The sequence below is a fragment of the Triturus cristatus genome, chromosome 10, assembly GCF_964204655.1.
Source record: "Triturus cristatus chromosome 10, aTriCri1.1, whole genome shotgun sequence".
NCBI classification, from domain to species: Eukaryota; Metazoa; Chordata; class Amphibia; order Caudata; family Salamandridae; genus Triturus; species Triturus cristatus.
Genome location: NC_140593.1, coordinates 1006192969 through 1006218130, shown reverse-complemented (window position 1 = coordinate 1006218130; position 25162 = coordinate 1006192969). Strand labels below are relative to the sequence as shown.

At 43.2% G+C, this 25162-nt stretch overlaps 1 protein-coding gene across 1 annotated transcript in view; it reads left to right on the top strand.

Moving 5' to 3' along the window:
• The window catches only part of CACNA1H (calcium voltage-gated channel subunit alpha1 H), a 1553446-nt gene that overhangs the window by 1166147 nt on the left and 362137 nt on the right, over positions 1-25162 (top strand). The window contains exons 12-15 of the mRNA XM_085629001.1: positions 8227-8412; positions 10400-10517; positions 11461-11616; positions 19628-19718. Of these exons, the coding sequence (XP_085485127.1) occupies positions 8227-8412; positions 10400-10517; positions 11461-11616; positions 19628-19718 (551 nt within the window). The remainder of the gene's footprint in view (positions 1-8226; positions 8413-10399; positions 10518-11460; positions 11617-19627; positions 19719-25162) is intronic.

Below are 25162 nucleotides of genomic sequence, written 5' to 3'. Positions count from 1 at the left end.
TTTAACAGCAAGAGATTGTTTTGACTTGTTTTTATTTGGTTATTGCTGCAGTGAAAGAAAACGCAATATCAGATGTGCTGCTTGCGACTGGCGGATCCGTGTGTTTTTGCCAGCGATGCTGCACAAGTGAAATTGCTTTTCATGATTACTGTGATAGGGCAAAGCTAGGCTGGTAATCTCTCTATTCCCCTGCCATATGTTAATTGACAACAAACAAAAACGAAAAGCAAAAATGTAATTGTCTGGGAAGGTGATTATGCAGCTTACACTTCATGCCAAGCTACCTAAAAGTGTGTTTCAGCTTTTTTTTAAACCGCTAGCACAAGTCTCAAAACTTTAATTGTATGTAAATGTAACTTACAAGCGCAAATAACATATTTAGGGAGTTTTCTGAATTTAATTGAATTTATTGTATGATTACTTAAAACCATTACATAGATACAAGGGGAAAGTCTCATGTACACAAGAGATTCAAAAAACAAAAAACAAAAAAGTCCAGTTCAAAAAATATAAAAGTTAATTAAACTGAAATTCGATTTCAGTTCGTAAAAAACCCTTGGATTAAAAAACTTAATATAAACTCCCGGCTTCCCACTGTAGGTTGAGAGCGCATAGCGCCTTGTGATGGGCTCAGCCTCGAACGAGATCGGCACTTTAACTGCAACGCATTTATGAAGGGCAAAACCTCTTTTGTAGTTCTCCAAAGTCTTTGCTGCATTCATCAAATGATTTCCCCACACAGAGGTTTTTCATGGGATCTAATCTCTTTCTTTGCATGGGGAGTGGTTGCTCCCCATGTAAGATTTCAACACCCTTAAACTTGTACTTTTCTGGGTCTTCGCCAACCACAAACCTACACTACCTCACCCTGGACATTTTCGGATATTTACTACTTTCAAGAGCAGGCTTTAATCCCTTGGAAGAATGAAAAGGTTAGAAACAAACCCAAAAATGGTGGAATGGGCAGATGGAGAAAAAGTGGTTTTCCACACGAAGCGTTTTCCCGTGGAGAAAAAAAATCAAAAAACATTAGCAAGTGCGTTTACACTTGCTAATTTATTTCTCGCATGACAAAATTGATCTGTACCCATATATTTAAAACATGTATTCACAATGATTTCCATAAAGTAGCTGGAAATCTGCATAGTTTGCAGCTTTCCATGTATAGTTCTGTTAAGATTTTAAATCTGCACCCATAAACGTGGACATTTTTGTCATTTATTTAAGGAATTAGGACCCATACACCTAGAACAGAAGTTTAGCCAGGATATATTGAAAGAGTCTGAAGTTATGTGTAATGACTTAACATCATGTGTTTCACGTTTACTTGTTATCCTTGTGCCTCTGGAAAGGTTGTCCTACCGTGGTCTATGTGTTTGATTTTACAAGTGTAAAGCCACCTTTGCTATTAAAAAAACATGATAAAAAGATGGTGTGCATCAGGGCTTGACTGGCCGTAGCAGGCATCGGGCGTTCTCCCAGGAGGTTAAAAAGGTGGGGCCACGTTCTGCTGCTGCGTGGGCCGGCTTTGATATTGGGGGCGGTTGTGCAGCAAACCCAGTAACAAAAGCAGCAAGCAAGCGTTTCCAGCCTCCCGAGGCCAGGCAGTGCTTCACTAGGGGCTGGTCTGAGAAAATTGCCAGGGCTGCTTTGGGTTCCCAGTCCGACCGACCCTTGCTCCCATATACACTCTCATATGAGCAAATCTGCAAGGGGTAGTGAATCCAGTCGAAGTTTCAGGGCAGGGATGGCCGGAAAGTTAGGGAACCCCAAAAAACATACTTGTTTGTGGTCTATCCACAAACCTTTTAGGGTTAGGGAAGAGGTGTGGCGCCGCGGCCATGGCAACTGACTCCGGAATCTGGGGATCACGGTTCGATTCCCGGTGCCAGCGGCAGATTAGCCCAGCACCATGTGACACTGGGCAATAGCTTGCTTAATCTTCCCGACGGCCCCCAGCGCCTAGAGACCCTTACGGGTGATTGTTCGCGCTTTACAAATGTGGATTATTATTATTATTTAATGAGCTCCTTCCCAACCTGAAAAGGCTCAGAGATGTACGCCTAAGAAGGGCAGGAGTAAACATGTTTCAAGTGCTAGAATGGAAGGTTACATCATTAAAATTGGTGTGGGCTCAAGGAAAGGACCGTTTCCACAGAGAGTATTTTCTCAGTGGAAAAACACTATTTACGAAGTGCATTTGCACTATTTGCATGTGCATTGTTGCGTGTGTATTTGTACATTGTGTCAGTTGCGGCTAGCAATCTGTTAAAGTGGTGGTGGAGAGAGCCGAATTCCAGCAAGTAAGTCAAGCAATCAGACCAAGTTTTTCCTAGTGGATTTCCTGGGGACAGGAGTCTCCCCCTCCCCCACCCCACTCCCATCAAAAATTGCACACAATAGGGCCTTATAGTGCATTTTAAATCACACTTTTCACACACATTTGCTGGAAATCCATTGGTGAGCTTCGCCAATGAAGCTTGGTGCTCCTTATGCGTTCTCAGCAAAGTGTGCAATGCGTGCCCAGCACATTGCCCTAATTACCTACAATGAGTCACATCTGCATTGTGTTACGGGTGCCTTTCATATGTCATTGGTGCCCCCTAATGACAAGAACCATTGGCCACCCAAATGTCAAATGTTATCTCTAGTATGTTAGGGCCTGCATTTTGTCGTGGTTGTCAGTCCTTACTAATGCCAAGAATTACATGCAGTATGCCAGTGCCAGCCTTTTTCCATGAGTATCCCTAATGTCAAGAATAAAATCCACTCTGCCAGTGCCAACTTGTTACCATAGGTGTCCCCTATGCCAAAAATCCGTTCTAGTGTCCCAGTGCCAGCATTGTACCACAGGTGTGTTCTATGCCAAGAATTGCCTTCAATAAGCCAATGTCAGATTTTGCCAAGAAATAGGCCCAGTACGCTAGCTCCAGCATTTTGCCACAGGTGTCCCAATTAAATCCAAAACTCTTGTGCTATCAGTTTCCAAAGGGTCCCCCTATGCCAAGAATTGTGTTCAGTACACCACTGCCTGCCTTTGACCATAGGTATCTGTTTGCCAAAAATTACCCCTAAGGTGCTAGATTCAGCATATTGCCACAGGTGCCCCACATTCCATTATGACAAGAGTGACCTCCTGTATGGCAAGTCCAGCAACATACTTGCAAGTGTAATACGCGCACACAAACATGCACACACTCTCACTCACTCATGCTCACTTACATTCGCACACTCACTTGTACTCATTCACATTTTCTCTCCCTTTCTCCTTCATATTGTCTCATGCTTCTTCATATGCATACATTCTCACTACTGCCTCTCATCCTCACACTCACTTGCACTCATGCTTAATCTCACTCACGGTTTCGCTCTCAATCTCTCATTCTCCCTTATTCTCACTCATGTTGACTTTCTCATGCACTTACACTCACTGTTCCTCACTGTCACTTATTTTCACTCGTTCCCTTTGTGAGTCTCTCTCTTTCACTCACTTACTTTCACACATACAGACCCACATGCTCTTTCACATGCATAAAGCCTCTCTCTCACCTGCATGCATGCACACAATATTTCATAAACCTTTTTTGCACATCAGCTACCTGCACTGGTCCGCTTCAGTTCGTCAGTTGCTGATACTTTGACCCCTGGCAGGAAGACTGCTTCCACTCAGCTGCGGCCCGTACAGGTAAGAACGGTGGGGCCGGGTGAGGGGAGATTTCGACAGACGATGATGAGGGGAAATTAAATAAATAATTAAGTATCCCTCTCCATCGTCTGTCGAAATTCCCCCCCCCCCCCACCTAGCCCCACTGCCCTACTGCTCTTACCTGCACGGGTCGCGGCTCCTTACACTCATGTTGAGCACTGAAGCGGGAACTGAAAGCTGGAGCATGGGGGCCATGGGCAGGCTTCAGCTTTCATCTTCCTGATTTTTCACCTCTCTTTTTCCCAACGCATCACAGAGTAGGGTTGGCTAATGAGGCTCCTAACCCCACACCCACAGTCATGAGATCAGTGCTGTTGACTGTATAGGATGATTAAGTGCTAGCCCTGGGCACTGAGAACTTAAGTGTAAAACACCTCATGCTGCCTGTGCAGGAGACACTGCAATGGGTCACAAATGGGGCAGCAATGAGGTGTCAAACCAATGACACAAGGGCTGGAACTTAAGTAGGCTTGGAAAATCTGTCTCCGCTAGCATTCGTGCCTCTATACGCCTACACCAGCCATGAGAGAAAGTCACTGCTTCAGTTTGCTGCTCGACCTGAAAGTCTGCATTTTTTTAACCATACCAAAAATGATTATTAGGATGTTATTGATTGGTGTAATAAAAAAAAGATAAGAAAATAAGGAGGCTGGAGCCCTGATGCCCATAAGGACGAGCTGCCACTACAACGGCACATGCAGAGCTGCTTTCTTGTGTCTAAATAGAGATTTGCTAAAGATCTCTAGGGAGTCCTAAAAAGCTGTGTCTGTCACACCTTTCTAGGAGTACTCTTTGAACTCCTTGTGAACTCCAAAAGTTTGAAAATGTACACCCAAATGTACTTCTTCATCCACGGCTGGTACAACTGCCCCTTTCAGCTGAGAAGCAGAGTAGGGGTAACCTCCAAGACGGAATTCATTTCCTTATACTGACCTGCCACTAGGAATGCCTACATCCAACAGTAAAATGCAAAAGAAATAATTGATGGACGGAATGCAGGACAATGCAAACATTCACCCCCAGTCACAAGGATCTGAGTTAAAGCCATCATTTGTTTGCTCACCACCCCACCCCAGTTTGTTGGTGCCTTACATCCAATCCAATAGTAAGGCAGAGCAACAGCATTACAGTCACATGCATGTTTCCAGAATTACTTTACAGTATTATGACAAGTTAATTTTATTTTTGGGATTATCATCCCATTCCTGGGTTCTTCGCCTCCCACTGTAGTTGAGCATGATTTGATTCCAGATCACCTTTCTGTTGAGCGTTTGCATCAACATGTGTCCTGCTCTATCTTTGGGTCCACATGTGTCGTGTAAGCAGTGGCGGCTGGCATCTACCAAGGGTGGAGCAAATAAAAAACCTTACCTTCCTTTATTCATTGTCCTCCTCCCTCCCTCAAGTGGCTTCTGTTAGCAGGATACTGCACTACCCAATCCTGGTGCTGCTTTCGCAACATAAAAGCAGCGTCTGGATTGGATAGAGCGGCCGCTCTCAGCGCTCCTAAGAGAACTGGAGGCCTGCACTTTCTTTAACCCAGCTGTCTAAGGCACCTAGATTAGAAAATTTAAAATGAGCATGTCTGGAAGGCGGCCCAAGATGGCCGGTCATAGAGTCATGCGCATTTTAAAGCGCATAGCTCTCTCCTGCTGCCACTAGGCAACGCTGGCCCCGCCCCATCCTGACACTTATTTCAGGATGGGTTGCTGAAAAATAAAACAGTAGTAAATCAACTTTATTACCGTTTTGTTTTTCAGCTCTGGGGCTTGTGGGGCGACGCTCCTCCGCTCAAGTGGAGGAGCCCCCTCCGCGTGTAAGTCATGATGTAAGGCTAGTAACAGAAGCAGAAGATTTCTAGCCACCACAGACATTACTTCTCTTATATTAGCAGCACTGCAGCTCAGATAGCCAATGCACACTCACCCACACAAATATATTTCTCAATTTGGAATACGTGTGGGTGCTTATTCACAATGATTCTATAAAACTGTGCCTCCTGAGGTGCAAGGACGGAAGAAATAAGACTAAAGTTTCCCATTTTGTGAACCAATTTTCCAGTCTTCTGAGGGATGGATAAATATTAATTTGTTCAGATTTGCAAAATGACAGCATTCTGACGCTTGAAATCTGGGCCTTTTAAAGAGTGTACAGTTTCCTGGACACTTGGCCAACCCTGATTGTTCTTCCACTTCTTTCCTGCTCGTGGGGTGTATTTGCACAGCATTAGGGAGTCTTCCTGCCTTTAAAAAAGTGTATGGCTGCTGTTTATTTCTCCAACTCCTGCATGGTGTAGCATGCTACCCATCTGCAAACGCACTACCGCGACCCAGAACAGAGAAAATAGCGCTATATAATTGCTACAATATAATAAAATATAAAATCAATTTAAAAGCAGAATTAAAGGACTTTTGAGGTAAAGAATCTCACACTTTGAGGACAGATGCACTACAATTCGGTAGCCAAATGAAGAACCTGTGTGTGGAATTGTGCATTATCAGATCAAAAAGAAACCATAAAGGGACCACTGCAGCAGATTTTCCCAAGTCTTCTTTTTCTGTTTCTTTCTGTTTCATTGTCTCCTTCTTCTTCTGATAATAATAGAAATAATATTAATAATAATAATAATAATAATAATAACATGACATGCAATTTAAAATTATTAACAGTATCAATTGGAATCCTTATTATTATTATTATTATTATTATTGCTATTGTTATTATTATTGTTATGGTTATTATTATTGTTGTTATTATTATTATTATTATTGCTATTACTATTATTATTATTATTATTATTGTTATGGTTATTATTGTTGTTATTGTTGTTATGGTTATTATTATTGCTATTATTATTGTTATCATTAATAATATTATTGTTGTTATTATTACAGTTAATATTAATGTGGTATTGTTATCATTATTACTATTATCATTGTTATTATTATCATTATTATTATTGTTGTTATTACTGTTATTTTTATTATTACTACTAATATTAGTAGTAGTATTATTGTTCTTATTATTATTTCTATTATTATTGTTGTTGTTATTGCTATTATTATTATTGTTTTTATTATTATTAGTATTATTAGTATCTAAAGTGATTTTACCAGAAGGGTTTTCATCAAGGAAATCCAGATGTGGGGACACCAGGCCATTTGTAAAAATAAGAATAGTAATAATAATGTATTCACTTCCCCAGCTTCTTTCCATTTAAGAATCAATCATGTTTCTTCCTCTTCCCTATCCCCTTTGGCCCAGGTTGAGTCGTATGGATCCGTATCACCAAGCAATTACAAAAGGCCCAATGCTTCTGCACCACACTGGGCAAGAGTCTGCCGGCTGAAAAATCCAGCTGGTGAACCCACATTAGGCTTGGGCTACAAGTGCAGACCTGGCCCAACCCCAAAACCGTACAGACTCCCTCCGCCAGCATGGAGGAGCGAATAATACTATTCCCCTGCCAGGCCATAGTCTCCGCTTCTACTGCCACCCTAGCCACTGCCACCCATCCTGCATCCCTCGTGCTCCTATTCACCAACTGCCCAGAGCGGAGCACTAATAGAAGCGCCAACCCACACGAGAAATGGAGTTGGGGAATTTGACATGAAAAATCAGGTCTTCATGATAGGTCCCCATTTCATGGGGATTAACTCATGATTAAGGCTCCTAGTTTTCTGTTTATACTGATTTTTACAGATAAATACAAACAGAAATCCATTTGTGTTGTGTCTTTATTAATTTTTAAAAGCGGAAAATTGCAGAAAATTGTGCTTTTTGTGAGTTACTGTCCATGCTGTCCTTCATGAATACCAGGGCAACAGCTGAGCAGATACAAAGCATGGGGAGTTAAAAAACAAGATGCGATGTATTTAAACGCAGGCATGCTAACATACCTTTGTACATAATGCTAATATTTAGCTGTTGGTGTAGTTTTTTCTAATATTTGGCTGCTTAATTTGGTTAAACCTTGACAGGTATCAAAGTATGCGTGCATGCTGATCAGGTAAATAAATCTAGAAATGTAATATGTTACAACTCCATTTATTCTCAAAAACAAAATAAATATGGATAAATACCAATAAGATGGCCCAAAAATAAATACGAATAAATACAGGCTGTAATGTTAAAAAATATAAAACCTGGAGTCCTACTCGTGATAGGCTGCTTTAGGTGCAGAGACACCTGCCAAAAACATTATTTTCGACTACCTGATATTTCTGTACCTAAATCTATCCACTGAACTCTTAATTGTTGCATTATAGTTTTGCATTCCATTTATTTTGGGTGGCACACCTGGATTTATTTGAACAACCAAGTGCCCCACCAGAAGAACATAAAAGAGAATGTAAAGTTTTTTCTCTTCCAAAATAACACTGCCCTTCTTGATTTTTGGTGTTTGCTTCAGTGACCTGTGTCTCCTTCCTCCATTCTCAAAGTATTTTGGTATATTTGACTTGAAAGAAGTTCTCATCAGTGTACATTCTAATAGGGATTCTTCTTTTATTTCTTTGCAGTGTGTGGGAGATCATTGGGCAGTCAGACGGAGGCCTGTCTGTGTTGAGGACTTTTCGACTACTTCGGGTCTTGAAGCTAGTGAGGTTTATGCCTGCTCTACGGCGACAGCTAGTGGTCCTGATGAAGACAATGGACAATGTGGCGACCTTCTGCATGCTGCTCATGCTTTTCATCTTCATCTTCAGGTAAAAAGTCGGTTGGACCTTCGCTCCAGGGACCCTATTATGGTAATTGTGCCTTTTCGTTGTTTGCGCCAGCGCACCTTTAAAAGGGTGCTTGAGACACCAACAGTGAAAATGCACCCAATTACTATGAATGCACTGCCCCCAGGGCAGCCGCAAGGTCGTGCTGCCCCCAGGGCAGCCGCAAACTTGTGCTGCCCTGAGGGCAGCGCATTCCTGTAAAAAAACAGAGCGGGTGCTTTACAGTTGCTTCGTGTTTTCCCAGTGCAGGGGGCAACCCGTCTGCACTTTTGAAGCGGATTAGAGATCCCCTTGCAGGTGGGTGCAGTCAGTGACTGCCCCCCCTGCAAGGGGATACCTGGGGATCCATGAGACCCCCTTGCCCCCTCCATAGTGCTGCCATCATCGGGCGCACTGACAGTGCGCCACCTTTTAGATGGTGCACTGTCAGTGCGCCTCCTGAGGGCTACTTTGCCTATGTGCCCACATTGGTAATACTCCGCAGAGGCAGAGGGATCCCCTCATTTGCATGGGGCATGCCCCCATGCAAATGAGGGAACGCCCCCTTGAAGATAGCATAGGAACTTTATGTGCGCCAGAGCTATTGGTATTACAGAAGTGGCCACACAAGGGTCTGCGGCCCCCTCTGTAATACCAAAGTGCCCCGGGGATGTGCAAAGCGGGTGCACACGCCTGTTGTGCTCCCAGGCACTTTATGTAATACGGCCCCAGATCTCCTGCATATTCATGTTATTAGTTTTAGTTCTGGTGACCTAAAGGACACATTGCCACATCTCAGAGGGGTGGCTTAGCAGGTTTCTGTTAAAGGGGTAATCATGCGGTTCTGTGCACATTTCGTGTATATCAATGTCCAGTTGGAGAGTACTAACTGCCAAACTGGAAAGGCTGCAGAGTTAAAAAAAAATCACAAGATTCTAAATGGTCAATCATGAAGCATTAAAAAAAACCATATGTGCAGTGCTTATATTATTATTAAGGCTCTCTGTTTTCCGTTTTTACTGATTTTTACAGATAAACACTGACAGAAAACATTTATTTTTGTGTCTGTATTTATTATTAAATGTGGATAAAAACGGAAATTGGGGGGCTTTTTGAGGTGATTGTAAACACTGTTTGCCATGACTGCCAGGCCTATAGATGTGTGGATTGATAGATAAGGGGGTTAAAAAAGAAAAGAATTCAAGTAAAGAGGCTTTAACAGCTGTAGATATGCACATGGTTGATACTGAAATTCACATATTTTCATATAATGCAAAGATTTTTCTTCTGCGGGTGTTCACAGCACTGAAACCTGGCAGACATTCAAGCATAAGCGCATATTTATCGGTTAAATAAATGTGGAAATTTACTAATTTCAGCATAATTTTTCCACGAAACCCAAAACAAATATGGATAAATACAGATAAAATTAGCAAAAATGGCATTTAATTAGGAAATGGCAAGAAATAAATTCCATAAAACCGGGAGCCCTAATTATTATTATCATTATTATCATTATTATTATTATTAGCATTATTATTAGCATTATTATTATCATGAATGACTTTTACTCCATAGGGCTATATTAATTACATCGTGTGTGTGCTTATGGCAACAGCCGCCAACAGAGGTGTCGGCTATAATTTACAGGAGGTGAACAAGGACATACCCGCTCTCTTCCAACCTTCCGCATTAATATGCTATTATTCACTCCACCTGCAAGCTTCTTTCTCCAGTGGATTTTAGTCTGGCTTTTAGTCTCAAAATCTGCCAGGACTTTCGGAATGTTACGTTATCGTATGTTGCGTTATGTTGTGCTATGCTATGCTATGTTATGGGTGTATAACACCTAAAATCACCCTAAAACCACAAAGTACTGTCGTGGAATAGATTTGTCTCCATGTACATACTAGGTTATGAGATTCTTTAGACAGTCGTTTGTATATCGCGTATATAATCACAACCTTCTTAACATGTTCTTCATCCACAGCATACTGGGAATGCATCTTTTCGGCTGTAAGTTTAGTTTAAAGACCGACACTGGGGACACCATTCCAGACAGAAAGAACTTTGATTCCCTGCTGTGGGCTATTGTCACTGTCTTCCAGGTGAGACCAAGATGGGACCTGATTTCTTCAATGTGTTGCCATCTTCTGTGTACATTTCTATGGTTTATGATGTTTTCTCCTTCTAAGATGAATATGTTGTTTATAGTTATTTGATTCTGTGTTCACGCATTGGAGCTTTAAAAGAGAAAGTCATGCGTAGACCACGGATAAAGATTTACTTGCTTTCCAGTTTATCTGAGCTTTCTTTTCTACCTCCCCATGTGGAGCAATGGATTTATCCCTGAGTAATTCTTGTGAAAGCCTACATACTCTACAACTCAATGTGTACCTTATATCCCAGAATTAGAGAAGCCAGACAGGGGATATGGCCTTTCTGATCAGGGCCAGACTGTACGTAGCGGGCATCGGGCATTGTCCCAGGAGTCTAGGAGGGTGAGAGCCAGTTCTGCAGAAGTCGGGGCTGTTTTTGTTATAACTGGGGTTGGTTTTGCAGCAGTGCTGCAACATCAGCCCCCAGTACCAAAAGCAGCAGTGCTTCACACTTGCACTTTACCCCATCCCCTGTGGCTGGTCCTATCGTAATTACCAGGGCTGCTTTGGGTTCCCAGTCCGGCAGTGTTTCTGATGCCAGAGGTTGAAGCTCAGCCTTCCTGTCTTTGAAGGGTCGGAGTCATAATGCATGGGGCTCAACGCTACCCAAATTCTAACATAGACACAAACCCGTAGATAGCAGCGTTGATGTCTGAGTCAAGGTTTCTGGAAGAGCTGATATCCCCATAAAATTGGACCACAACAGCAGTGAACTCAGCGGTACCTCTGAAAACAAAGATCAAGCAGTTCTTTGTTGTTGAGTGGATCTTCATTAAACCAACACGTTAATGCAAGAGAGACGCCAGCTATGAGGGCTGTCGATATAAATGTGTGAACTGTTGCCTTGTTGGCTGTCGACAAAGGAATAATGTGGTGTTTTTACTCCACGCAGATTCTCACTCAAGAAGACTGGAATGTGGTCCTCTACAACGGAATGGCTTCCACCTCCTCCTGGGCTGCACTCTACTTTGTGGCGCTCATGACCTTTGGCAACTATGTACTTTTTAACCTCCTAGTTGCCATCCTGGTAGAAGGCTTCCAGGCAGAGGTAAGACGTCAGTAAATTGTGAAAGCCCAGCCCCAGGCAAGCTTTCTTAAGAAAATGGCAGGGCATTTATTTTTTAATTGTGAGAATGGTTGATGCATGATAAACCTTTCCTCAAAGCTGTTTATAGGAAGCAATGCAGTATGGCATCAAGTAGGATAATTGAGAGCTGGGAGGCCCTTGGTGGATCCTGTTTTCCCATTAGCTACAGTAATTAGAATGCAAGCCTGTAGCACTGCAGACCCAACCAAATGGCTTGCGAATGTAAAGTAACCAGTGGTGTTGTTCCATTAAAGGTGGCAAGTCAGGGGGGAGGATGTGGCCTAATGGCATGAGAGGTCGCCCTTAAAGCTAGGGAACCGGGTTCGAGTCTCGACAGGGACGTTCAACATCCTGTGATTCTGGGCAAATCACTTAGTCTCCCCGTGCCTAACAAAGTGAATGTGTCCGTCTGTAACACAACTGGTGCTCATGTAAAGTGCTCTGGTACCTTTGGGTCACGTTTGCACCAAAGAAACCGCCCCAAAAAAAAGGATAAGACAACATGTTTAGCAAAGAGGGTTGATAGCTCTAACATTCAGCATCTTCCAGGCAATTATTCCATCCAAAAATACACTTTACTTTTAGAAGGCAGAACCCCAAGCATACCACTGGTCAAGTCTACACCCTGTCCCTTTCCTGATATCATGTATCTCCGCTGCATTTTCCCTGCATGTAAATGTAGCTTTTATCGCCTGGGATGGGATTCAATGCACACATTTTAAAATTCTTTGTTCAGGGCAGCCTTGTATAAAATACTTAAATGAGTCTCCACTCTAAGCTGTTGCCTGAAGTCTGACTTGAGAAACATACCTGCCAATGACCTGAGTCATTCACCATGCTCGAGTAGAGGCCTCTTGAAAGGTACCTCAACATACAACATTGTTGTTCTATAAAGGGATGAAGTAAATATATTAGTGCCACTTCTAAGAATAATTTATCTTCTGAATGTTAAGAGGAAGGAGTAGATCAGAATTCTGAACAACTGGATGCCCTTATGTCAACTCTTTGAAGTTTTCTGGTCTCTGGAAAATAGATCATACATTTTCTACTTTAGAAAGCCCATCTCGGGGAGCTGTCATCTCCCCAAAGTTCTCCTCATACGCAATTCTGCATACTGATCTTCTGTTCCATGCAGACAGGCGCTTCCTGGACCAGACTGAGTGACAGCTTTATCTGCCAACCGTACATTTGCTGTTTCAAATACAAAAGTAATTTGATTTTGTTCCATACTGCCTCTGGCCCAAATAAAAAATATTCAATATCACAAGACTCATTTGATAACCTTGGGACTAAGGGCATGCAGAATTGCCATTTTTGTGTGAAATTTCACACACTTCCATGAAATTACTTGAAATGAAAAGACACTGCAAAATTTTCTTCATTATATTTAGCATGAAAATTAAGAGTCATAGTTACTAAAACTTCATACAATGCAGGGCCCCAAACAGAATTGTTGAGCTGCACTGCGTTGCTGGAATGGGAGAAAGCTGAACTGCGCCATATCTGCTAAGATATGGTGCTCTTCAGCTCTCTAGCTACGCTGGTGCACTTGAGGCTGCCTATCGCCAACGCAGGCATCCTTGCGCCATATCTGCTAAGATATGGTGCTCTTCAGCTCTCTAGCTACGCTGGTGCACTTGAGGCTGCCTATCGCCAACGCAGGCATCCTTGCGCCATATCTGCTAAGATATGGTGCTCTTCAGCTCTCTAACTACGCTGGTGCACTTGAGGCTGCCTATCACCAACGCAGGCATCCTTGCGCCATATCTGCTAAGATATGGTGCTCTTCAGCTCTCTAACTACGCTGGTGCACTTGAGGCTGCCTAGCGCCAGCACAGGCATCCTTGCGCCATATCTGCTAAGATATGGTGCTCTTCAGCTCTCTAGCTACGCTGGTGCACTTGAGGCTGCCTAGCGCCAACGCAGGCATCCTTGCGCCATATCTGCTAAGATATGGTGCTCTTCAGCTCTCTAGCTACGCTGGTGCACTTGAGGCTGCCTATCGCCAACGCAGGCATCCTTGCGCCATATCTGCTAAGATATGGTGCTCTTCAGCTCTCTAACTACGCTGGTGCACTTGAGGCTGCCTATCGCCAACGCAGGCATCCTTGCGCCATATCTGCTAAGATATGGTGCTCTTCAGCTCTCTAGCTACGCTGGTGACCTGAGGCTGCCTAGCGCCAACGCAGGCACCCTTGCACCATATCTGCTAAGATATGGTGCTCCTCAGCTCTCTAGCTACGCTGGTGCACTTGAGGCTGCCTATCGCCAACGCAGGCATCCTTGCGCCATATCTGCTAAGATATGGTGCTCTTCAGCTCTCTAGCTACGCTGGTGCACTTGAGGCTGCCTAGCACCAACGCAGGCATCCTTGCGCCATATCTGCTAAGATATGGTGCTCTTCAGCTCTCTAACTACGCTGGTGCACTTGAGGCTGCCTAGCGCCAACGCAGGCATCCTTGCGCCATATCTGCTAAGATATGGTGCTCTTCAGCTCTCTAACTACGCTGGTGCACTTGAGGCTGCCTAGCGCCAACGCAGGCATCCTTGCGCCATATCTGCTAAGATATGGTGCTCTTCAGCTCTCTAACTACGCTGGTGCACTTGAGGCTGCCTAGCACCAGCGCAGGCATCCTTGCGCCATGTCTGCTAAGATATGGTGCTCTTCAGCTCTCTAGCTACACTGGTGCACTTGAGGCTGCCTAGCGCCAACGCAGGCATCCTTGCACCATATCTGCTAAGATATGGTGCTCTTCAGCTTTTTAACTACGCTGGTGCACTTGAGGCTGCCTAGCACCAGCGCAGGCATCCTTGCGCCATGTCTGATAAGATATGGTGCTCTTCAGGTCTCTAGCTACACTGGTGCACTTGAGGCTGCCTAGCACCAGCGCAGGCATCCTTGCGCCATGTCTGCTAAGATATGGTGATCTTCAGCTCTCTAGCTACACTGGTGCACTTGAGGCTGCCTGGCACCAGCGCAGGCATCCTTGCGCCATGTCTGCTAAGATATGGTGCTCTTCAGCTCTCTAACTACGCTGGTGCACTTGAGGCTGCCTAGCACCAGCGCAGGCATCCTTGCGCCATGTCTGCTAAGATATGGTGCTCTTCAGCTCTCTAACTACGCTGGTGCACTTGAGGCTGCCTAGCGCCAACGCAGGCTTCCTTGCGCCATGTCTGCTAAGATATGGTGCTCTTCAGCTCTCTAGCTACGCTGGTGCACTTGAGGCTGCCTAGCGCCAGCGCAGGCATCCTTGCGCCATATCTGCTAAGATATGGTGCTCTTCAGGTCTCTAGCTACACTGGTGCACTTGAGGCTGCCTAGCGCCAACGCAGGCATCCTGGCGCCATATCTGCTAAGATATGGTGCTCTTCAGCTCTCTAGCTACGCTGGTGCACTTGAGGCTGCCTAGCGCCAACGCAGGCATCCTTGCGCCATATCTGCTAAGATATGGTGCTCTTCAGTTCTCTAGCTACGCTGGTGCACTTGAGGCTGCCTAGCGCCAGCGCAGGCATCCTTGCGCCATATCTGCTAAGATATGGTGCTCTTCAGGTCTCTAGCTACGCTGGTGCACTTGAGGCTGCCTAGCGCCAGCGCAGGCATCCTTGCGCCATATCTGCTAAGATATGGTGCTCTTCAGCTCTCTAGCTACACTGGTGCACTTGAGGCTGCCTAGAGTCAACTCAGGCACCCTTGCACCACACTACAAGTCTGCCTGCTTTACAGATACATCACCTCAAGGCAAAAAAAACAATCCTATGTGGCAATTTCCTCTTCATCTGCGCGATCCAGAATGCATGACGCATCGAAAAAGGAAGTAACAAGGAGCAGTAAAATATTTCTCCTCATTCCGCCACTCTGTGGTAGACGCACCATTTTGGCGCATTCTGGGATTGTATCAATTTCCATGTGTGGATCTCATGGAATGCCTGTCTCAACAAAATGTAATGCAATGCAGTACAAGCTGCTGCGTTGTATTACATTCCTTCACAAAGTCATGCAAGCCAGCGCTAATCTCCCCTGGTTCGGCTTTGTAAATTCCATTCAAGGACTTGCGTTGCCTTGCGACAGATTGTGTCATATCAGGACAGTGCAAGTCCTTAATAAATCTGAGCCTTAGTGCAGTGGCATACCTTGTGCTCGAAGTCATACCAGATATCAGCAAGGGGACACCTTGAGAAGAAAATGCCTCCTGAAATAAATTGGGCGCCCAGTGGAGACTCTCACAAAAGATTTTCTGTTCAAACCAGTCTTTCATACCCCAAATTGTCCCAAATGTCATGCCTACAAAATTAGCATAATTTCACAAACTTTGTGTAATGAAAAATTCATGCATTTCTTGAATTTCACGGGCATAACAAAAATGTTGCTTGCCCTTTCATAAGAGCAGAGATGTGTGAAATTCATGTAATTTGCCTTTGCCTAACATGAAATTGCACAGCATTATTATGTGAACACCCAAAAACGACATTTATCTATATCTTTTAGCGGAAAACGCACCTTTGCATTCATTTAGGCTCAAGAAAGCATTTAACCTTAAAAAAACATAAAAAATAAAAATAATGAGGAACCAAGTGTGATGCGAACAGCAGGCACTCCCGTTCTGTTTGTTGCTCTCGCGATGCGATTTTCTCCTTCACAGAGAGATTATTTCAGGTATTTCGCATGAAATGAATGATTGAAAATGCCGGAAATGACGTTAGATTACAGCAGCGTAACGTACATTTTGCCCAGGCATGCGTAGGAGACGGCCATCCAATGATCAAGGATCTTCTTTTCGATTTGTACCAAAGGAGACAGTTTTCCGTTTCGCGCCTGTTTCAGGGAAAGAAGTAAAGACTTTGAAAAGGAGAAAAGCTATTGAATTATTCATTTCAGACTCAAAGCAACAAAACATGTTTTTTTTCTTTCTTTCAAATCCCACAGTACATGCAAATGTCTTTTTTCACTGTCCGGGGAGATTTAAAACATCTTTTCCTTTTTGCGAGCTGTTACAGTAAGCAAAAGAAAATAACACCTTTGCATGTTACAAGTATGAGTTTTTTTGTGCCTTCAGGGCAGCGATGACACACATGCTCTGTAACAGCTACACAGGCGCCTCGTAACACGAGGTGCCAATGTTGAATTAATGAGCTGTGAGGCAGCACATACTATGTGAAATAAGTCTTTATGAACACCATATGAATAGAAAGGTTATCCACAGGAGAGGCAGATTGTGAAGTAGACTTTAAAGAAAGGAGCAGGTGTAAGAACTTTAGGCTTGATAGTATTCAAAGCCTACATATGGATTGGTACTGAATGGAAGCATCTTTAATACTGAATTTAATGTATGTGCTAAAAGCAAAAATGCTATTTTTCCTATGGTACTTTTTGACTTTGTTTCCCTTTCATATTGGTGTTATTCTTTGCACTGTATGTAGTATTAAGTATTTGCATCTGTTGATACCATTGGGAATAGTTTTTACTCTTCTTTGTACCATGTTTACTATATATATCTCAATAAAGCTTTCTAAACTCAAAAAATGTATGTGCTGGTAAGCACAGTTCCTGTCTTAACATGCTAAATTAAAGGGATATTTTATACATTTTCCTGTTTGATTGTGAACCTTACAGGTTGAATATAAGAATACAGAGGCAAGTTGATCTTCGAGAGAAATATGATTTACACAAAGTTCACCGTTTGACTTTCCAGCAACCATACCTCCTCTTGGGAAATATATTGATTTCCTTACAACGCCAGGGCCACCTTTGGGTGAATAGAACCTGATTTAGAACTTGGTGACGGGTTACTCTGTCACAATGGTGACGGATATCATGTCTGCGGAAATAAAAAATCCCATTATATCCTATGGGCTTTATATTTCGTCAGGTGGGATATTCGTCACCGTTGTGACAGAGTAACCCATCCGCCGACATCCAGATCAGGCTCTTTAACATTAATTGGGCCTCATTTATAAGTTTTTGCCATAGGGCAGTGCCGCAGGCCTTCCTGTGGCCCTTCCCTATGGCAAAAGAAAAGCGCAAGAATGCGCCATATCTATCATATACGGCGCATTCCAGTGCGTACAGCGCTGGGGGTACGCACCGTACATACACGGGTGGGGGTACGACTCGAACGTACTCGGGTGTACATACACGGGGGGGTTTGACACGTACAGTTCGACACGTACTCGGGTGTACATACACGGGGGGGTTCGACACGTACAGTTCGACACGTACTCGGGTGTACATACACGGGGGGTTCGACGCGTACATGCGGGGGCTGGGGGAGGTTCGACGCGTACATGCGGGGGCTGGGGGGGGTACGGCGCATACATGCGGGGGCTGGGGGGGGTACGGCGCGTACATGCGGGGGCTGGGGGGGGGGGGTACGGCACGTACCGGGCACCTGTTTGGACGTCTCCATGGTTGTTATAGGAGTTCGGTGCGGACGGTCTTTTAACCATACGGTTGTACATTCGGACGCCCGGGAAGGATCGTGATTCCCCGGTCGGACTTCGCTTTTCACGTTTGTAAGGTAAATCGTCCGAGGACGTGTCGGACACTTTTTCCGACCCGAGGACGTGTGGGGAATTATTCCCAATGCGACTCGTATGGGCTTTTTACCATGCGAATCGTGATTGCCAGTTTGTACGGCACTTGTACGATTCGTACGGTAAAAAGACCGGATACGAGTCGTACGGGAATTTTTTTTACCGGATCGTAATTGGCACCCTTTGTGTTTAACGTACTAGAAATAACAACCTTGTTCGAGTTAAGTGAACAAACTCAAAGAAGTCAATCACCCGTAAGAGCTGGAGTAATTCAAATTAACTTTCTTCAAACACTTTGCCTAGCCCTTGCATTTTGAGTGACTTGGGGAGAGTTGGAGACCCACAATGGTAGCAGTAGTCATACCCGACCATTGGCTCGTGTAGTCATTCTGTACGCTGTGCCCATTCTTATGGGTCAATTTTCCTCAGGATGTATTAACAGAAGTATTTTTATGTTGTTGATGTATCCCATTCATTACTTTTCCCTTGTGAATTTAGGCTGCCAATCTGGATTTTCTATTGTCCTGCGCTGTATTATAATTCCGTTTATATAGCGCTTATTACTCCAAACCTCTCACCCTTCCTTGCAAGAAAGGCACAAGTTTTAGATTACATTTTTTTTTAATTGGCCTATCATATAAGAAATATATGGTTGCAAGATAAATTTGGAAATACTCTTCCAAAAAATCATATAGCTTTTAAGTACGGCGTGGATTTTTTTAGAGCACTTCTTGGCAGTGATGGCAGGGACACTAGCCTAATTGCTACTGATTGTTTAATAGGATGTATCTGCAAGAAGCAGATATCACCAACAACTAACCAAAGCAAGGAAGCCCCATTTCAAGCTTCAGCCCCTGCTATCGCTGTCCCATCCAATCATGTGTCCTATAAGAAAGCAGGCTGGAGTAAAGACCGCCTTGCGAGAAGCCACTTTGTACGCTGGGAAAAAAAACACACCGCTGACGAATGCGTCAAAGTACTGTTTTAACACTTCAATACAGACAGAAAACAGTTAGTCTTATTTTTATTGATTCTGCATGCTGTCAGTCACTACTGCCTGACCAGTACCTGTGCCCGTTGGTAGCATGAGCCAAAAAAGGGACAAACTTTCCCTAAATACCTGCAAATGTTTACTTGTTTGTACTATAATGCAAATGTTCTCATATGAGTATTGATGTATTTTTATATGGTGCAAAAGCCAAAAAGGCACTCACATTTAAGTGTTTATTGATAGGTTACAAATGTTAAAATATACTGGTTGCAACTGAATGTTTTCACAGACCTCAAAATGTATAGGATAAATACTGGTAAAACGAGTACTAAATAAATATGGATCACTACAGACAGAAGTTTAAAAATAATAAACGCAATAGAACCGTAAGCCCTAATATTAATTAGGCAACTGAATAAAACAAGCTTATTTGATGTGTTTTGTGCACAGGGCGATGCCACAAGATCTGAGATAGACGAGGACAAGGCATCTGGTAACTTTGATGAAGATTTGGAAAAATTCAAGGACTTGCGTGCAGCAGGTAGGAGCGAAAATTCAATATCCTAATATCGCATATGAACGATATGCCCTTTGTGTCAGAAGGTATCTTTGTGATATGATTTATGTGTAATAGGGTCATTTAAACTTTGGTGTAGCACTTGCCCAAATGCAGCAATCTGGACACCAAATTTAAAGTTGACCACCTTCCTGGTTGCAATACTTTCTTCACAAAGCGGCTTCTGTACATACAGTGAAACATGCTCCTGGGTGGGAGGGGGTGGAACAATGGTGGCAGGTTAGTCATGGCTGCACTGTTATCATATATGTGATTTCTGGAGCTAGACCCCCAAAGTGGGGATACAATTGAAAAAAATAAAAAACACAAACTTCCCTGGCATGCTGGGAGGTTTTTTTGTTTACATTTGAGGGGCATTTAAAAGACTTTTCTTCTAGAACTGTTAAGGTTTTAATGGAAGTACAACACAGAAAACAGCCTAGGTAGAAATGGCGACAGATGAACTACACTTAAATAGCAGTACTGCCACCGTAATTCCTGTTGACGCTAAGGAAAGGTGCTCCCAAAGGAAAAGCCATTGGAGGATCTGTCATTGGGGCAACCACAAACCACAACCTTGGAAACGGGGTGGAAGATCAGAGAGGTGGACAGATGGAACACCCACCATTTATTGTCAGATTTCCTTCTACCATCCACTTCTAAATAGCGCCATAAGAAGCTTCTGTGGCCTCACTTCCTTCTTCTCCATATTTGGAAGAATGCAAGGAAGCAGTCAATGGAATAAGGGCATCATATTCATTACACTAGCAAGCTTCCTTGTTTCTGTAACATGGAAGAGTCACGTGGAACAATATCATGCATGGGCTCGATTCTTAAAGGTAAACTTACACTTTTGTGTAAGTTTACAACTTTTTAGTATTCACAAAGGTAAACTTGGACCAAAAGTCTAACTTCAATACTTTTTGGTATTCACAAAGGTAAGTTACTACTAGTAAAGTTAGACCTTTGGTCTAAGTTTACCTTTGTGAATAACGAAAAGTAGTCAAGCTAGTCTATTGGTCTAAGTTTACACCTTTGTAAATACCTACAAGTAGTAAAGTTGATCTTTTGGTCTAAGTTTACCTTTCTGAATACCGAAAAGTAGTAAAGTTGAACTTTTGGTCTAAGTTTACCATTGTGAATACCGAAAAGTAGTAAAGTTGAACTTTTGGTCTAAGTTTGCCTTTGTGAATACCGAAAAGTAGTAAACTTACACAAAACTGTAAGTTTACCTTTGTGAATCGGACCCACTATGTTTTCTTGTTTCAGTCCTAAGCACTGCAATGGCATATGGTTCTGCTACCTCTTCTTTTTCCACCTAATTAATGCAATCTGTTTTCTATCACTGTTCAAGGTAAGGAGAGTGAGGCTAATCTTAGTTTCCAGGCATAGCTGAACAAACAGTAGTCTTCACAGTTCCAGCTGTATAAAAGTATCCTGTTAGACAGAGAATAGACTTCAAAAAGCTAAAGAAAAGAATTGTGCCTTGCCATCAAAATGAAACCGATGAAACACCCAGGGGATTTCACTATTGTTTGCCTAGCCCACAGAGCAGGTGTGAACTCAGAACTCAGATTCACTGGAAATCACCTGACTTTCAAGAACAAATTTACAACCATACTGTGAAAATATGCTTCAAGACCCCATAATTGAATGCATTAAGAATGTAGGCTTGCTCCTTATCAAATCCATTCAGTCTTACATTTTTACCAGGCCAAGTGTAGAGCATAGGTATGAGCAAGAACATAACAACATATTACATCACAATCACGTACAGCCACAGCTATCTTCTCAAGGAGTTGCAGTACACAGAACTCTGGCTAAATAATATTGGTAAGTATGTAAAAATTCAGGCTCATCATTGCTGTTCTCTAGAGAGACTTTCCACAGCCACACCAGCTCCCAAAGACTCTTTTCTAGGAATGCCAGTAAACCAGTACTATTCCTGAACAACATTCATGGCCAGCGATGGCATGAGGCCCAGAATGTGTACAGCTGGAAATGTAATATCTAGTAGTTAGATCATGTGCCATGAATTCTCACATCTGCAAAAATAACAATTGATGGACAGAATGCAAAACAATATCATACATTCACCCCAGTACAGAGATCTGGGACTAAATCCATTGTTTATTTGCTCCCCATGCCATTCTAGTTTGAACCCAGCCATATGGAAATCAGTCTTAACCCTGTGCCCAATGGGAACAGTCCAGCCCGACCTGCCTGGCCAGGTCCTCCCTGGACTGGAAACAAGCATCCTAGGACCGGTTTTGGGCTTTCAGCCCTCATCAGCCAGGATAGCTTGACTCCAGTGGCATGGAGAGCACAGGACCCACGTCTGGGCATACCTGTCCCACTCAGGGTGACAAATGCAAAAATAACAATTGATGGACAGAATGCAGAACAATATCATACATTCACGACAGTACAGAGATCTGGGCCTAAATCCATCGCTTTTTGCTCCCCATGCCATTCCAGTTTGAACCCAGCCATATGCAAATCAGTCTTGACCCTGCGCCCACATTCTCACATCCATCCATAATAGTTCTGAAATCCTTCTGACCAATGATTTTGTAGAATGAAATCTATTTGAGCTGGAAAAGATTAGTCACTCAGTCCTTTGTTGTTGTCTATAGTAAAGACAATAAGGATTATGGGCCCGAATTAGACTTTGGCAGACAGAGTATAGGTGGTCTTTATGGTGAAGGACTTTAAGTCCTCCACCCTGCCTTTAATCTGCCCACCAAATTTAGACCTAATCGCCAACCTTGCAGTGAACTCAATTGATTTATTTGCACCGGCATTACGCTGGTTCAAACAAGCCATTTAAAAGTTTGTTGTATGTTCATCCTTGGTGATTGACACTTACAAGTGGGAGCTTGTTATTGGAAAAGACATATAACGAATGGTCCCAACAAGCTAGGAGTTTTCTCCCTTCATGTGGGGATATGTTTTTTAATTTGTATCCTGGTGGTGACAGACAGTAAAAAAAAAAACATCTGACCACCCGCTCTTCATGGGAAAAAGCCTTTATAACAAAGGCTGAATCACGCATGCCTTTACAACAAAGGCTTTACCATGAATGCATCTTTACAAAGCACGCCTTTACCACGCAGGATTTTACAACGAATATGCCTTTACCACGCATGTCTTTTTCAACTAATTTTGTTTTAAAGGCAAGAATGGTGAAGGCATATGCGTTTTTGCAGGCACAATTGGGCACAAGTTGAAGGGGAGCATTTTTTTATGTGTGGTTAGATCTTAGACCCCCCCTACCCTTACCGCATTTTACTGATAATTAGGCCTGGGTGGTAAATTCCGTTCTGCTCATGGAATTTGCGGAATTTGGTTAATCTTGCGTTCAACGTAGAATGCGGAATTGGCAAAAATTCCGCGATCCGTGGCTTCGCGGAATTTCTTGCTTGTTCGCGCTTTCAAAATGCATATTGGCAAGATATTTCTTCCCGAGCACGCAAACAGCGTTCGCGAACAGGAAAAAAGCACTGCGAACGGTTGGAACAAGCAATTCCGCGTGTTCGCTGAACTTTTGCGTGCTCGCAGAGATTTTTTACCGTTTCGCAGAGCTTTGCGTAGCGCGACTACGCAAATTCCGCCCACCCCTACAATTCAGTGCTTGCACAATACTTAATGCATTGGCTGACATGGAGGATCAAGGTCCCGATTCTACGCATGATATTGTTAGCCACACAAGTAGAAGGTCTGTTTGCTTAAGCATGATACCATGCCAACAATCGCCTTGGCAGTGAGGCACTATATGCCCTCTAATACCACGGCTGTGTTTGGATTTATTACATACTTTAACCAGCTGTGGTTGAAGCAAGGATAACTGTGAGGGATCTCTGCCCAATATAGCGACATGTCTTCTTGTGTAAACAGGCGACGATAAGCAAAGCTTTACTGTTTGGGACACTCCTCTTTTATCTACAGCTTAAAAAGATGCCATAATGTGTGTAATGCCTTCTCTGCATTCTTCTTGTTCTCTTTGCCAAGTGCACAGTCACATGGCAGAACCATGCATGCAGTCACTGGGCAGAACCACACATGCAGTCACTGGGTAGAACCACGCATGCAGTCTCTGGGCAGTACCTGGGGCAGGATACCTACAATATACTAAATAATTTTGGTTCACTTTGCAAAGCTTTTTTATTACTTTACCTGATGAGTGGGGGTTGCATCAGGGTTCTGTGTGTGTGTTCTTGTGTGTGTGATGTAGAAGTACATGTGTGTGGACATCTATCGCTGATCTCTGATTTGCAGTGTGGACGCAGAACAATGTTCTGGCCATCGGCTATCCATCTAACTGTCTTGTAAGACCACTCTTCCGACACTGACCTAAACACCTAGTTAAACATGTATGGATTATACTTACCATTAAACTTTTATCACACATATGCCTTTACCAAACGTGCCTTTACAACAAAAATGTAGTTGTAAAGGCATGGGTGGTAAAGGCATATGCGTGGTAAAAGTTGTTGTTGTGTGCTAAAGAGGCATGCATTGTAATTGACAGTATTATAAAAGCATGTGTTGTTTTGGCATGCGTTATTCTGTCATACAACCACTCTTCATAGGGCACACTCAGATGGCTTACCTCTGACGGCCAGTACTCCCTCAGGCCATCGGTTGAAGGTGTATGCCAACTGAGTAACTTTTACTACAGGTGCCTAAACCTAGCAGTCAACCCACTCAACAAAGGGCGGGTGGACATAGTTTGGCAGACAGGGTAGTGCATTACCATTGTGACAGAGTGTCTTGTCTGCCAAACTCAAATCTGGCCCAATTCTCCTTGTCTAAAAGGCATCGATTCATTTTCCTTGTCCACCATGGTTGTACTCTGGTGGCACTATGGTATTCTCACTTGACTCACTTTCAGATGTTCATAAATTGAGATGTAATTAACTACATGCCGCAACTGCAGAATTGATTATACATCTTCACTTAAGAAATTATGTATTCATGACAAACAGAGTTTATATTTCTGTGTGACATCCTCGTCATAGCTTATAATCACTATTACATTCTTGTCCTGAGGCTGAAGTGAGAGAAACAGCGTTTACATCGCATGCGCTACAACACATGCGATTACAACGCGGTCTTTACAACGACCGCGTTGTTACAACGCAAACCATTACATCACAAGTCGTTTCTACGACTTGCTGTAGGGGGCATGCTAAACTAAGAAATAGTATAATTTACTATTCCAACACCTTCCCTACTGTTGCACACGCTGGAGTTGGAATAGTAAATTATACTATTCCTAAGTCCAGTGCGCCCCCTACAGCAAGTCGTAGAAACAACTTGCGATGTTATGGTTTGCGTTGTAACAACGCGGTGTATGCGATGTATGCAATGTCAAATCGAATATTCCTGAAGTGATTTGATCCAACTATTAAAATTGAGTTTATCAA